The sequence below is a fragment of the Schistocerca serialis genome, chromosome 3 (assembly GCF_023864345.2).
Source record: "Schistocerca serialis cubense isolate TAMUIC-IGC-003099 chromosome 3, iqSchSeri2.2, whole genome shotgun sequence".
Taxonomy (NCBI): Eukaryota; Metazoa; Arthropoda; class Insecta; order Orthoptera; family Acrididae; genus Schistocerca; species Schistocerca serialis.
This window is the reverse complement of record NC_064640.1, coordinates 1,006,086,859-1,006,102,486: the sequence shown is the minus strand read 5'-3', so window position 1 is coordinate 1,006,102,486 and position 15,628 is coordinate 1,006,086,859. Positions and strand designations below refer to the sequence as shown.

General features: G+C 40.9%; 2 protein-coding genes across 4 annotated transcripts in view; one reads left to right on the top strand and one right to left on the bottom strand.

The window, feature by feature from the left end:
• Nucleotides 1–15,628, bottom strand: part of LOC126471452 (uncharacterized) — a 413,388-nt gene that overhangs the window by 141,127 nt on the left and 256,633 nt on the right. For all 3 annotated transcript variants that reach the window (XM_050099641.1, XM_050099639.1, XM_050099640.1), the window contains one exon: nt 362–493. In XM_050099641.1, coding sequence (XP_049955598.1) covers nt 362–493 — 132 coding nt within the window. The remainder of the gene's footprint in view (nt 1–361; nt 494–15,628) is intronic.
• Nucleotides 4,355–15,510, top strand: LOC126471455 (uncharacterized). Its single transcript, XM_050099645.1, has 2 exons — nt 4,355–4,603; nt 14,691–15,510. Exons 1-2 carry the CDS (start codon nt 4,402–4,404, stop codon nt 15,239–15,241), a joined length of 753 nt encoding a protein of 250 aa, XP_049955602.1. The 5' UTR covers nt 4,355–4,401; the 3' UTR covers nt 15,242–15,510.

Below are 15,628 nucleotides of genomic sequence, written 5' to 3'. Positions count from 1 at the left end.
TCCCTTCCCCATCCTCAAAACAATCCAAGAACGTGCTGCATCTCTAATGACCTCGTTGTTTATGGGATGTTAAACCCCATCTTCCTTCCTGTTTCTCTAGTCAGCATCCTATGGATCTTGAATGACTCCCCCAAGTACAACATAACTCTATTCATGACTCATGGTAGACTTCCTCTGCAAAAAACTCTTAACATTAGACACACAGCTTAACATTATGTAGGCTACAGAGAAGAACAGGTAGACCTTGCTCAAACTTTCAAAACATTTCTCTGAGGATATCTTTTCTACAGATGTGGATGAAATATACCAAAATTTCATTTTTATAATTATTTTACTTCATCTGTCAGGTCAAACAACTTACCTTTCATCAGCGGCCTTAGCATTTCCCAGACAAAAAATACATTGCAGGCCTCTCGCTCTGTCTCTTCATATGGATATGCAAGATGTCGCCAGTGGTAAGAAAAAACTGCTCCACGATGTGGACACTGTATACCTAATGGGTATGACACAAAAAGTAATAAAAAGGTAAGTATTCAAAAGCAGTTTTTCAAATATTTCAATAACATGGTTATTTTTATTCTTGGGCATTATGTCACGGTCTAGGGCATATTTCAGTGCTTGATGTTTTGTCTCCTATTCCTGGAGAAATCCATTGAGGCTAAAATATGCAGTTAGACAATATTCAAACTTCAACAAGCTCAGAAACTAAACTGTTATATATAAACAATTTGGCTTGTTGACTTTGTTTCAAGTTGGTGTATTAACCTACTGCATAATTTAGGTTCCTGATGAAACATAAGGCACCAGGAGATGAACATTAGGCACAGAAACATGTCTTAGACCATTACCTAATGTCCAAAGAATAAAAACTGCAAAGACTTTCAATAACTGGCATTTCAATTAAGAAGTAAAATGTACACCTTCACTGTTCGTTGCAACTTAAACATACTGTTATATCAATTTATGGTGCCTGTTCACATGTGTTTCTTTCGAAATATTCTCATTAGGTTTAATTGATTAAATGTATATGATACAGCTCTTTCTTGGCTAGTAGTGCAGTGCTATGATGAGTCTTTGTGATCTTCCCAAGGTGTTTTATTGTGTAGATCATGTTATTCTCTTAGAAAAACTCAAGTTTTATGGAACTGATGGCTTTATATACACCTGGTTTGAATAATACCTAACAAAGAGAATAATAATTCAAACAATGTTGGAAGGGTAGAAAATTTTAGTGACTGGGGAGAAACCACATAGGAGGTCTCATAGGGTTCAATTCTGTGCCAACTTCTATTCCTTACATGTGTTAATGACCTTCCACTTAACATTCAAAAAGCAGGATTGGTCATAAAATTGACTCTCCCCAAATTTTGAAAAAAAAAGAAAAAAAAATGCTATATTTAGTTATATACAACAAGTAGAGTCATGCCAATAATTGATGTAAAACATGAGCAGGGATCACTAAATAGGGTAGAATGCTCCAAATTTTTGGGAGTACATATTGATGAAAACTTGAACTGGAAGGAGCATGTTACTGAGCTTCTCAGACAATTAAGTTCAGCTATTTTTGCTCTTCATAAAATAGCTAATCTTTGCTACAAACAAATCAACCTCTTGACATATTTTGGATATTTCCACTCAATAATGTCTTATCAAATAATTTTCTGGGGTAATTCATCACTCAGAAAGGAAGTATTGATAGCAGATAAATAGGCAATTTTAACCACGCCGTTACAAAATATTTTATTCGCTAATAAGACATGTTGTAAGTAATCCATCACATTGATATCCATACCTACAACACTAGAGGGAAAAATGACTTTTATTACCCCATGTTAAAAGTGTCAGTGGTTCAGAGAAGAGCTGAGGATGAAGCAATAAAAATTTCAGATCATTTATTAATTTATTTTATTTATTTATTTATTTAGCACCCGTATTATCACATTCATGATATTGGACTTGTCAAAGCACAGAACAGTATAAAATATTACATATTTACATCATGTACAAAATCTTATCATTGGTATCAACACATCTTTATAACAAAACATTATTCTGCTTACGTACTACATACAAATAGCAGAAAAGCTTGTGAAACCCCTTGATTGATTTTACTAAAACTATTAAATACCAGTACTTTAGTTAACTAGGCATAGTAACATACAGCACAAAAGTTAGGTGCATAATTGCATACATACATGAATGAAAGAAGTTTGGTTTTATCTAGGTATGGTTGATAACTATGAATTTTTGTTTAGAGTTATGAAGTAGATCTACAGATTTGAGCAAAAGTCCAGGCATTCGTTAATGCTGTAAAAACTGTTGTTTATTAGTTGATCTTTTTAGTTCTTTTTGGAATGTATTAGTGTTTGGTATTTTTTGATGCTATCTCTACAGAATTTTTGGTTTGTAAACAGCACTACCCTGATATAGTGATTTTCTGTGCACATCCCTATGATAATCATCCCTGTTTCTTGTTTGATAATGGTGGATCTCACTATTCAAAGGTGAAACTTGATGGTTTTTAATGAAGCATATGCTTTCAAATATAAATATAGATGGTAAAGTCATGATTTTTAATTCCTTAAAGATACCCCAACATAGTGCTTTGTAAGCAACATCACTTATTAACCTTAAAGCTTTCTTTTGGAGCCTAAAAGACTGCTTTGCAAAAGAGGTATTTCCCCAGAACACTATTCCATACTTCAGTAGACTATGCAGTATGTGTAATAAGCACTTAACACTGTTTCAGTATTGCAGCAATCTTTAAGCACTCTTAATATGTAACAGTACTTGCTTAATATTTTGTGAAGCATTTCTACCTGTTTTTCCCATCTTAGATGCTCATCCATCCATAATCCTAAGAATTTTATGTGATTCTTTTGCTAAATTTGGCTATTCGATAATGTGAATTTTACATTGGTCCTATTTTTGTTCCTTATATGTAGACGTTCATCAATACAGTTTTCTTGTCATTGGCAACTAGACAATTATCTTTAAACCATTTTTCTGCCACTTCTGCTGTTTGTCGACTTTTTGCTGCATCTCATAATCATTCTTCTCTTTTATAATGAAACTGGTATCATCAGCAAATAATATGGTATCATCTGTTGAAAACTGATAACTAATATAAATCAAGAATAACAATGGTCCTGATTCCGAGCCCTAGGGCACCCCATAATTAACTTTTTTATATTCAGAATGGTATACATTCCCGTCTTGAGTAATTTTTACTCTTTGTTTCCTTTCAATTAAATATGACTTGAACCACTCGTAGGAAATACCATGGACAACATAATTATACAGTTTTAACAGCAATAGATTATGATTTATAAGATCGAACACTTTGGAAAGGTACAAAAACAACTCATAGATCAGTTCCTTGTCCTCAATAGCTTTGTAAACAAGTTTTAGGAAACTGAAGAGAGCTGGTTTTGTGTAGATTTGCCTTTTCTGAAACCATTCTGTGCATTCACAAGAATTTTATATTTGTTTAGGAAGACTAGCAATCTGTCATACATTATTTTTTCAATTATTTTCGAAAATACAGATAATAATGATAGAGGTCTGAAATTTTTAATGTTAAACTTGTCACTACTTTTATAAACTGGTATTACTGCTGACTGCTTAAGTTTACTTGGAAACACACCAGTTTCAAAGGAGTCATTGATTATGTACACAAATTGAGAGACAACATTATTGGTACTATATTTAATAATTTTGTCAGGGATACCATCAAATCGACAGGTCATTTTGTGGTGTTACCACCAGACACCACACTTGCTAGGTGGTAGCCTTTAAATCGGCCATGGTCCGTTAGTATACGTCGGACCCATGTGTCACCACTATCAGGGATTGCAGACCGAGCGCCACACGGCAGGTCTTGTCTAAAAAGACTCCCTAGCACTCGCCCCAGTTGTACAGCCGACTTTGCTAGTGATGGTTCACTGTCTACATATGCCCTCATTTGCAGAGACGACAGTTTAGCATAGCCTTCAGCTACGTCATTTACTACGACCTAGCAAGGCGCCATATTCAGTAATTAGAATGAATTCTGAACAGACAATATTGTTAATCATGTACCGTCAAGAGCGACATTCATCATTAATGGATTAAAGTTAAGTATCAAACTAATTATGTCCGCTTTATGAATTCTAATTACTTGTCATGTTCTAGACCTCATAGTCAGTATAGTCCTTCCCTGCTCACGCCAGCCTGCATGAGCTAAAACGCGTGGATTTCGGCCTCCCCTAGTCACAAGGTGTTGGATCTTCTGCCAACACAACATTGGCGACGAGTGTAAAAACGGTGTTCTTATCTATACTACCCTGATTTAATTGTGTAATGGCTTCGCCACAATCTCCAGATGTACTGTCCGAATTTTATCGCTTACAGAATCATCAGATGCAGGCATTACTGGATGCCCTTAGACAGCTCATCCAGGGTCAACGTGCAATGCAAAACGATGCGGCAGCCGCCGCTCCACCGCTAATGCAGCCACAACAAGCAGTTGCACCGACCTTCAGACCTTTTGATGCTGCACTGGAAAGCTGGACAGAGTGGTCACACCAATTTGGATTCCATCTCGCCGCCTCCAGAATTCAAGGTAGCGAGCGGTAGCCTTTTCTTTTGCCGTCCGACGGTGTGCAAACCTACCGAGTGATAGTTAAATTATTTCCCCGACGCGATGTAGCAACTTTGTCCTACAACGAAATTTTGTCTGCATTAGATGCATATTTCAAACAAACAGTCAATGTAGTTGCAAAACGGTATACCTTCTTTTGTACAAAATGTCAGACTAATCGGGAGTGGGTTGCAACCTTGCAAGGCCTTACTAGGGATTGCGCTTTTGAGTGTCAATGTGGACTCCCATATTCAGATATTATGGTACGTGATGCAATTGCACAGAACGTTTCTGATGTTAGTATAAGGGAACAGATTTTGAAACTAGCAAATCCCTCCCTTCAACAAGTGATGGACATATTGGATCGGCAGGACACACTTGACTTTGCTCAGGAATCATTTGAAACTTCGCCAGCCGTGTGTCAGGTTAGCCGGCCCGCTGGGCGAGCTGCACGGAGCAGTAAACAGCCCTCGCGCCCGGCCTCGCCGTTGCCGCCAGGCTCTCAGCCACATGTGCCGCACCAGCAAGCAAATGCAGTGCTTAAAAAATGCGCTACTAAACATTCGCATGCGAATTGCCCGTCACGTCAAACTATTTCCTTTTACTGTAATAAAAAGGGACATGTTCAGAGTGTTTGCCAGAAAAAGCTCAGATCGGAAAGTCCAAACCATTCCAGGACCTTTTCTTCGCGCCGGAATTGCATTGGATTTCGGAATCGGTGCTGCGCTTGCACACAAAGATGGCTTGCACGATCACCCTATTGCCTTTGCGCCCAAATTGCTTTTGTCTGCGCAAAGAAATTATTCACAGATCGAGAAAGAAGTGTTGGCTCTCGTATTTGGTGTTACAAAGTTTCATGACTTCTTGTGTGGTCGTCACTTTACCATAATCACAGACCACAAACCTTTGACATCGCTTTTTCATCCGAACTAGCCTGTATCTCCACGTACAGCGCAGAAATTCATTCGCTGGTCTATTTTCCTCTCGCAGTACCACTACGATATCTTGTACCGGTCCACTGCTAAGCATGGAACCCGATGCGTTGTCCCATTTGCCAGTTGCTGAGCATAGGGCATTTGATTCCTCCGAACTTGCTTGCATGTTCATTGATTCGGAAACCAATACGTGGTCGAATCATTTCTGATTGATTTTCGTCATGTGGCTACAGCCACAACTGCCGACCCTGTGCTTGCTACCGGTCTGCGTTTTGTTGCTACGCAATGGCCCTTGTCCAAGTCATTGGTTTGCCGATTTTTTGCTCACAAGGAGAGAGTTTTTATTTGACGTGGTGTTTTGTTTTTGCGTTCTGATAATGACCAGTCCAGGGTCGTGGTACCATGTTCGTTACAGTCCTCTGTCTTAAAACTTCTCCACCAAGGACATTGGGGTATAGCGAAAACGAAACAACTTGCTCATCAGCACTGTACTTGGTTCGGAATCGATGCCGCGATTACAACTATGTGCTCTTCTTGCATGGTGTGTGCCGAACAACAATCAACACCACTGCGGAAATTCTTTGCATGGCCAAAAGCCACTTTCCCTTGGCAACGCTTACACATCGATTTTGCTGGTCCATTCTGGAATGCTCGAGGGTTGGTTGTGATAGATTTATTCAGTAATTTTCCTTTTGTTGTCCAGAAGTCTTCCACGACACCATTTGCTACCATCCAAGCGTTACCTGCTATCTTTTGCATTGAAGGTCTTCCACAGACGATTGTTTCCGACAATGGCCCACAATTCATGTCCGCTGAATTTCAGTCATTCTGCAAGGCCAATGGTATTCAACATCTGACAAAGAAAAATGATACCAATGCTACTCCTAATGATCCGACTCCTCAAGACACCATCCAAATTGAACCCTGCCTGGAACAGTTCCGTCCTCTGTCACAGCGGGACCCACCTCCTCTTCCTCAAAATCACCCTCTCCAAACCTTCCAGGAATTTCTGACTTCCAGCCATGCATCTCAATCCTTCTTAAAAAACATCACCACTGCTGAAGCCCAGGCTATCCATGATCTGAAGGCTGACCGATCCATCGTCATTCTTCCGGCGGACAAGGGTTCCATGACCGTGGTACTTGATCGTCGGGAGTATGTGGCTGAGGGACTGCGTCAGCTTTCAGACAACACCACATACAAAGTTTGCCAAGGTAACCCCATTCCCGATGTCCAGGCAGAGCTTCAAGCAATCCTCAGAACCTTAGGCCCCCTGCAAAACCTTTCACCTGACTCCATCAACCTCCTGACCCCACCGACACCCCACACCCCTACCTTCTACCTTCTTCCTAAAATCCACAAACCCAATCATCCCGGCCACCCCATTGTAGCTGGTTACCAAGCCCCCACAGAACGTATCTCTGCCTACGTAGATCAACACCTTCAACCCATTACATGCAGTCTCCCATCCTTCATCAAAGACACCAACCACTTCCTTGAACGCCTGGAATCCTTAACCAATCTGTTACCCCCGGAAACCATCCTTGTAACCATTGATGCCACGTCCTTATACACAAATATTCCGCACGTCCAGGGCCTTGCTGCGATGGAGCATTTCCTTTCACGCCGATCACCTGCCACACTACCTAAAACCTCTTTCCTCATTACCTTAGCCAGCTTCATCCTGACCCACAACTTCTTCACTTTTGAAGGCCAGACATACCAACAATTAAAGGGAACAGCCATGGGTACCAGGATGGCCCCCTCGTACGCCAACCTATTCATGGGTGGCTTAGAGGAAGCCTTCTTGGTTACCCAAGTCTGCCAACCCAAAGTTTGGTACAGATTTATTGATGACATCTTCATGATCTGGACTCACAGTGAAGAAGAACTCCAGAATTTCCTCTCCAACCTCAACTCCTTTGGTTCCATCAGATTCACCTGGTCCTACTCCAAATCCCATGTCACTTTCCTTGACGTTGACCTCCACCTGTCCAATGGCCAACTTCACACGTCCATCCACATCAAACTCACCAACAAGCAACAGTACCTCCATTATGACAGCTGCCACCCATTCCACATCAAACGGTCCCTTCCCTACAGCCTACGTCTTCGTGGCAAACGAATCTGCTCCAGTCCGGAATCCCTGAATCGTTACACCAACAACCTGAAAACAGCTTTCGCATCCCGCAACTACCCTCCCGACCTGGTACAGAAGCAAATAACAAGAGCCACTTCCTCGTCCCCTCAAACCCAGAATCCCCCACAGAAGAACCACAAAAGTGCCCCACTTGTGACAGGATACTTTCCGGGACTGGACCAGACTCTGAATGTGGCTCTCCAGCAGGGATACGACTTCTCAAATCCTGCCCTGAAATGAGATCCATCCTTCATGAAATCCTCCCCACTCCGCCAAGAGTGTCTTTCCGCCGTCCACCTAACCTTCGTAACCTGTTAGTTCATCCCTATGAAATCCCCAAACCACCTTCCCTACCCTCTGGCTCCTATCCTTGTAACCGTCCCCGATGCAAAACCTGTCCCATGCACCCTCCCACTACCACCTACTCCAGTCCTGTAACCCGGAAGGTGTACACGATCAAAGGCAGAGCCACGTGTGAAAGCACCCACGTGATTTACCAACTGACCTGCCTACACTGTGATGCATTCTATGTGGGAATGACCAGCAACAATCTGTCCATTTGCATTAATGGACACAGGTAGACAGTGTTTGTTGGTAATGAGGATCACCCTGTGGCTAAACATGCCTTGGTGCACAGCCAGCACATCTTGGCACAGTGTTACACCGTCCGGGTTATCTGGATACTTCCCACCAACACCAACCTATCCGAACTCCGGAGATGGGAACTTGCCCTTCAGTATATCCTCTCTTCTCGTCATCCGCCAGGCCTCAATCTCCGCTAATTTCAAGTTGCCGCCACTCATACCTCACCTGTCTTTCAACAACTTCTTTGCCTCTACACTTCTGCCTCGACTGACATCTCTGCCCAAACTCTTTGTCTTTAAATATGTCTGCTTGTGTCTGTATGTGTGGATGGATATGTGTGTGTGTGCGAGTGTATACCTGTCCTTTTTTCCCCCTAAGGTAAGTCTTTCTGCTCCCGGGATTGGAATGACTCCTTACCCTCTCCCTTAAAACCCACTTCCTTTCGTCTTCCCCTCTCCTTCCCTCTTTCCTGATGAGGCAACAGTTTGTTGCGAAAGCTTGAATTTTGTGTGTATGTTTGTGTTTGTTTGTGTGTCTATCGACCTGCCAGCGCTTTCGTTCGGTAAGTCACCTCATCTTTGTTTTTATATATAATTTTTCCCACGTGGAATGTTTCCTTCTATTATATTGATATCATTATATATATATATATATATATATATATATATATATATATATATATATATATATATATATATTTATTTATTTATTTTCCACCCCCTTCTGTATGTTTCCCTGTAAAAGCTGCTGATCAACTGGAAGTCTGAAATCCCAACTGCTCATTTTTGTACTTCTTGTAGCCAGTGTTCAGTTATACACAAGATAAAAATCTCCTTCAATGAACCATTCAAAAGGACCTCTAGTTTATATAGCTTATTGGTAAAACCCTGTACATTATGATATAGGAGAGTTAAAGAATTATTCAGTTCTATGACAGGTATGTTTCGTGCTTGGTTACTTATTTGAAGAGTAGGCTCTAGTCTTTTCGTTTCTGACCTGATTTTCACCTCCTGGGGGTCCTGGACCTCTTCTTGGTTGTTTTCTTCTGCTGTGGATTGGGCCATAAAAATTGTTCATATGTTGTTTGGAGGCTAACTTCTGCCTTGTGCTTCATCGTGATCTGTTGTTTTTAACTTCTGTCCACTCTGGTAAAGCTTTCTCCTCAGTCTTTTTACATGGTGATATTGTCTTCTGTGCTGGTTCCCTGCCATTTGTTCATTCCAGTGAAGGTATATTTACTGTTAACTTTTTGGTTTCTTCTTCTGTGATTTTAATATACTGGGGTATTACTGTTTTCTGCATCGCTTCCTTGTCAATTGTTCGTTACATGGTATGCATATTTACTGTTCATTTTTAAATTTTGTCTTCTGTTATTTTCCCATATTGCCCAGTAACATAAAATGTCTGACTAGTAATGAAGCAAGTTTTAAATTTAATTTGAAATTATTTATCCTGGACAACTCCTTGTCTTAAATTGACAAATTTCTACTTAAAAACTGGTAGCCATAAAAAACTTGTTTTTTTAATGTAGTTGCATGGGTGTGAGTAAAAGAAACCTAACATGCTCATTAATGTTAACACTAATCACATATAAATATCCTCAGATCATTTTTATGATTTTGATAAAAGAATTATTCGTATTATCCATGGAAAATGTAACTACTACCTAATTAACTAACTGTCATGACATTCCATCCCAGCCTAATATATTTGATATTGGGTACTTTGTTTCATAACTTCCTACTTTGGAAAAAGGAATGTGTCACTAAATCACAAATATTTATTCTGTTTTCTTCATAATTAATTATGAAATCTATATTTCTGAGTATGAGAATATAGTTTATAGCTCTTCATGGTTGTAGAGCATTAGAAGAGCTTCAGAAATGAAAATTTACATCAAATTAAAAGACTGATAATTTCAGTAGGCTGTTGTTTATTATTGCCTATTATGTAAACATAGCAATACATTCCCAGTAAAAATAAGTATTAGTTTTAAAATATTGCTTGCTCTTTTAAGCTGGTATTTCAAATCAATGAATTATATTACTCATTTCACACATGTCTTCTGTACCCTAATGCACAGAAAAGACACAGTGTTCATACCATATGACATTCTGAGACAGTTCTACATGGTTATGAATGTCTGCTAAATCAGTAATTACAAATCTGGCACAACACTGTAAGCACATAAACGTTTTTCTGTCACAGACAAGATATGGAAATTGTTACTGTAAAGTGCAGTAAATAATCAACCAAACCTGCAACAACAACCATCCAGTTGTAACTTACAGTTTGGAGTGGAGTGCAGATACTGGTTTCAGATTTGTACAGTGAAATGTATGTATGCTGATTTTAATCACTGTAGTTCTTTTGAATTTGCCTGACCTGCTCATGAGACACCATTCTACATTTCAAACATTAATTGAGGTTTCTGAGCCTCATATTTGATTCCAGGCTGTCGTGGCTACCAAACAAAAAAACCTAATGGTGAAATCCATCAAGTATGAACCTCTCGATGTGCCTCTGTCATAAATCTTGGAGGGAGGAGGGGGGAAGACAAAATGAGTTTGATACCATTTTTAAGACTTTTGTGTAATCCTGGCTAGATTATGGCTTCATAGGTAAGGACCATGGAGACCTACACATCTCAAAACCACTAATGCTGTTCATCATGGTGGGATTACTGGCCACGGGCACTTACAGAATGAGACACAAATATAATCTTTGTACTGTGTGGGGAGCACTTTCTATATGGTGGCAGTTCCTCTCAGTGTATGTGATGGTTGTTGCAGAATCATCATAATTCAAAACCACTGTATGCTCTAGCATGCACAGAGTTTTACAAATCACAAGAGCAACAAGATTATTTCAGATCTGTCAAAATCATGGGGTAGTAGCTCATGGTGTGGGACAAATATTAACCTCAACTGGAGCTGTGTGATGCACTAGTTACTGAAGACATCCAGAGTTATTTTACAGCTGGAGTACACGAGACACTATATCTCTGGAGATGTTTTTAACTCAATATTTTACAAAATTTTAATGAATGCACCATCTGTGCAACAATATTCTGTGTGGATTCCAGCAGGGAGAGACTGTGTTTGAAGCAGAGACCCATATGGTGTTGAGGGCATTTGGGCAGATAAGACACATTTGTGCTGTGAAAGTTTTTGCCTGCTCTTCCTCACTGAATGGCCTTCAATTTATACAACATACAAATCTAGCAGATGAACAGTCCAGACCATACAGTATATCTTTCTCCACCTATAAAGACTGGGAAGGAAGTGTGATCATGCTGAGAATCAGGACATGTGGGCATAGCATTCATGGCAGACTCTATGGCTCTGTTGAGGTTTAGAGGTATGTGGTGGTGGGAAGATAGTGAGCTGCAGTTGACAGACAACAAATTGAGGCTGGTACAGCCAACTCAGCCATTCATACATCTTTCAGACCCTTAGACAAAATGAAATAGTTTTCACATGGCAACAAAAAGGGAACAAGCTGAAGACTCATGGTTTCTTGCTCCAGCAAGAATACTCATCAATGCATAATTGTTGTGGCATGCAGATTTTAGTATTTTAACTGAGTGTATTTTATATTCAGACAAGGAGGAAGGGGCAAGTTTACTATCTGTTGTGTCCTTTATTGTAGTAAAAGAGACAACAAATGTGGTATAATGTTTTAAGATTATGTGATATGTCCCTTCTTCTTTTTCATTTATTAAGGGGTAGATCTGATTGCCTTATTAATGTAGTTGGCCCCACTAATTATTGTTTTTCTTTAAACTTATCATTAGCATCACTTCCTGAGTTATCATTACTGTGTCATATTATCCAAGATTTTAGCAGCTTTTAGGGGGCAAACCATTTTCATAGTCTTGTGTGATTAGTGACATACTGTGACTGTGTGAGTAAATGTGAAAGGGAGAGTCATAATATGACTAACTGAGTGTACATTTTATGTGTTTTTCAGTATATATATATATATATATATATATATATATATATATATATATATATATACTGAAAAACACACACACACACACACACACACACACACACACATATATATATATATATATATATATATATATATATATATATATATATATATATAATACATCAACACTTAGCAGGGGCACTAATAACCTCATTCTTGAGTGCTCTACAATAAAAACCCAAGCAGTTGTAAGTAACCGAACAGCCCAGGTGTAACTATAGGTTTGACAAAGTCCATCGAGAAAAGAATCACATGAAGTCAATTGAAAGTACTCACCACAAACAAGCCCAGTAGAAAGAGGCAGGTTGTCTGCCAGCACACATGTATAAATAACTATTAAAAAATTAACATCTACTACAGTTCCATCAGCATCAAATGAGCAAATTATAAAATAGTGTAACAGCACTGGAGACATCAGTTTCATATGTGTGGTATCATCCAAAGATCATGGTGCCACACCAAAGTTGGCAGTACACATCAATACATTGGCAATGTCTTACAGCAATATGCAATGACGAATGGGAAAAGCTGAAGAAGACACGTCCTCTCTCTCAGCACAGCAGTGCCCCTGCAAGGGGTCAATATAGAGCTGAATATGGAAGTGTTCTGTTCAGTTTGTGACCTCTGCTGAAGCACTTAGCATCATCAAGTAGGACTAAAAAGTTACTCAAGTCTCGGGAATGTACTTTTGTAAATGCTGAAAATTGAACTTCAGGAGAACAGTTAGTTAGTTAGTTAACAGTTAATAACAGTCATAAATTATCACACTCTCCTGTAGCAAAGGATTGTATCAAGTGAAGAAAATCTTTTTATCGGTCATTTAATAAAGTGACCTAATATTTCATATTTTGTAGTCTAGATGAGCCACCTTCCACAGTAATTAAAGAACCCACAGTTACAAAAGGACAATTGTAGTTTCATCTGGTCATAAAGATATGGATATGTAGACCACCTGATATAACCTGAAGGTGGCAGTCATGGTGAAATAGGCCTACAGTGATAAACAACATAATCAAATACAGCAATGTCTTTTTTCTCACAACACAATATAATGACTTGCATATGTTTGCATGCAACTATGTGCATCAAGGATCCAATTAGTTCTGAAATGGAAGTCAAAGAGAGAGTTATTTTATTTTTCAGTCATATTTAGCATTGTAAAAAGACAATTCTACACGTGTAGACTGGTCTTGGAACATAACGTATATACTCAAATAACTCACTCATGTTTTTTCCCGAATTTAATGATGAAAAACTGGGGAGTGTGGATTATTCAAAACATGGTTGGAACTGATCTGCCTCCAATAAGAGATCCCATTATACTATTGCATTGTTGTGGCTTCAGTGTGTGGCATATCAGTAGCACATTAGAAGTGAAGTATTAACAACGAATTCAAACTTGTTAATTGTGGCTACAAGTTCTTGTTATCACTCATCCACTGCTAAAGAAAAACTGAAAATTATTGAAGAAGCCAAGAACATTGGAAACCATGCAGCAGGAAGAGAGTATGACACAAGTGAGTGTTGTATTTGTGACCGGCAAAAGAACAAAATGCAGCTTTAAGAAACTAATAGTAATCGCCAGGCATTTTGTGGCCAAAAAGTGAAGCATCCGGACTTCAAAAAAAGGCTCTGCAATATGGATGCATGGTGATGAGTAAAATGTGCCAACTTAAAGCTTTGGTTTTAGCCAAAGAACTAGGCATTACCTGTTTCAAAGCTAACTGGGGTTGGTTATCATGATTTTTCAACCGAAATGGATTAGGATTCCAGAGGAATACTACTGTTGCTCAATGGCTTCCAGGTGATTACAAGGAAACTGTGGTGTCACCGCCAGACACCACACTAGCGTTGTCTGCTATCTTTTGCATTGAAGGTCTTCCACAGACTATTGTTTCCGACAATGGCCCACAATTCATGCCCGCAGAATTTCAGTCATTCTGCCAGGCCAATGGTATTCAACAGCTGACATCCGCGCCGTTTTCGCCTCAGTCAAATGGTGCCGCTGAGCGATTGGTCCGGACTTTCAAGTCACAGATGTTGAAGTTGAAAGAGTCGCATTCTCGGGAGGACGCGTTGTTGCTCTTTTTGTCATCGTATGGCTCTCAGCCCCGAGATAGTCGCTCGCTGGCTGCGTTGCTCCACGGTCGTCCTCATCGAACCTTGATGTCTTTGCTGCATCCGCCGCATCAGGTTCCAGTGCAGCGGCAGACTTCTGCTTTTGCTCCAGGCGATGTTGTATTCTATCGCAACTATCGAGGTTCACGGCGTTGGCTCGCAGGGCGCATTCTTCGCTGCCTAGGCCGCGCGATGTATTTGGTTTTGGGGGCCTCTGGTGAGGTGCGTCGGAATCTCAATCAGCTGCGACTCTGTCGTCGCACGGGTTCTGCCACTCCCCGTCTGCTTTCAGCGACGGTGCCGTCCGGTCAGCGCCCTGGGGACCCATCTACTGGCTCGCCTCATCCCCAGGTGTTACCGACGAGGCCTTCCATTTTGCCCCATGTCGACGCGCCGCCGCCTGTTCTCCCTCCGGCGCCGCCCGCATTCGACGATTCGCTGCAGCCGCCAAGCGCCTCCCTGGGTCATGTGCCGCCGATCGCTTCCCGTGACCAGCTGTCCTCCGCCATGGACCTCTTGCCCGCTCCGGACCACATGACGTCATCGCGCGTCGGGTACCCAGCCGCAATGGAGGTCGACCCTTCGGCCCCTCCTGTCTCTTTACGGGCGCATACACCGCATGTTGACGTGCACCCTGGACTAGGTTTTCAGGCGTTTCCTAGCTCCCCTCGGACCGAATGGCCGGGTGCGGGTGGCACAGCCCCGCCTGTTGTTAGGCTCCCCACCTCATCGCATACGTCAACATGGGGTCCTCCCCACGGCGGGCGGAAGCATTATAACACGACCGTTCGCCGATTTGCGGGGGAGGAATGTGGTGTCACCGCCAGACACCACACTTGCTAGGTGGTAGCTTAAATCGGCCGCGGTCCATTTAGTACATGTCGGACCCGCGTGTCCCCACTGTGTGATCGCAGACCGAGCGCCACCACAAGGCAGGTCTCGAGACACGGACTAGCACTCGCCCCAGTTGTACGACGACTTTGCTAGCGACTACACTGACGAAGCCTTTCTCTCATTTGCCGAGAGACGGTTAGAATAGCCTTCAGCTAAGTCCATGGCTACGACCTAGCAAGGCGCCATTAACCATTTTAAGATAGAGTCTCACTTGTATCATCAAGGAATGCTGTATTCAAATGAAGGATTAAAAGTTAAGTATTAAAGCAGCTATGTACTTTTCTTGCTACAATTCATTACGTATCCTGTTTAAGACCTCTATCTAGCCTACGTGAG

Coding starts and splice junctions, on each gene's coding strand:
- LOC126471455 (XM_050099645.1), top strand. CDS start 4,402: ATGCAGGCATTACTGGATGCCCTTAGACAGCTCATCCAGGGTCAACGT. Junction 4,604..14,690: donor CGCCGCCTCCAGAATTCAAG/GTAGCGAGCGGT, acceptor GTCTGCTTTCAG/CGACGGTGCCGTCCGGTCAG.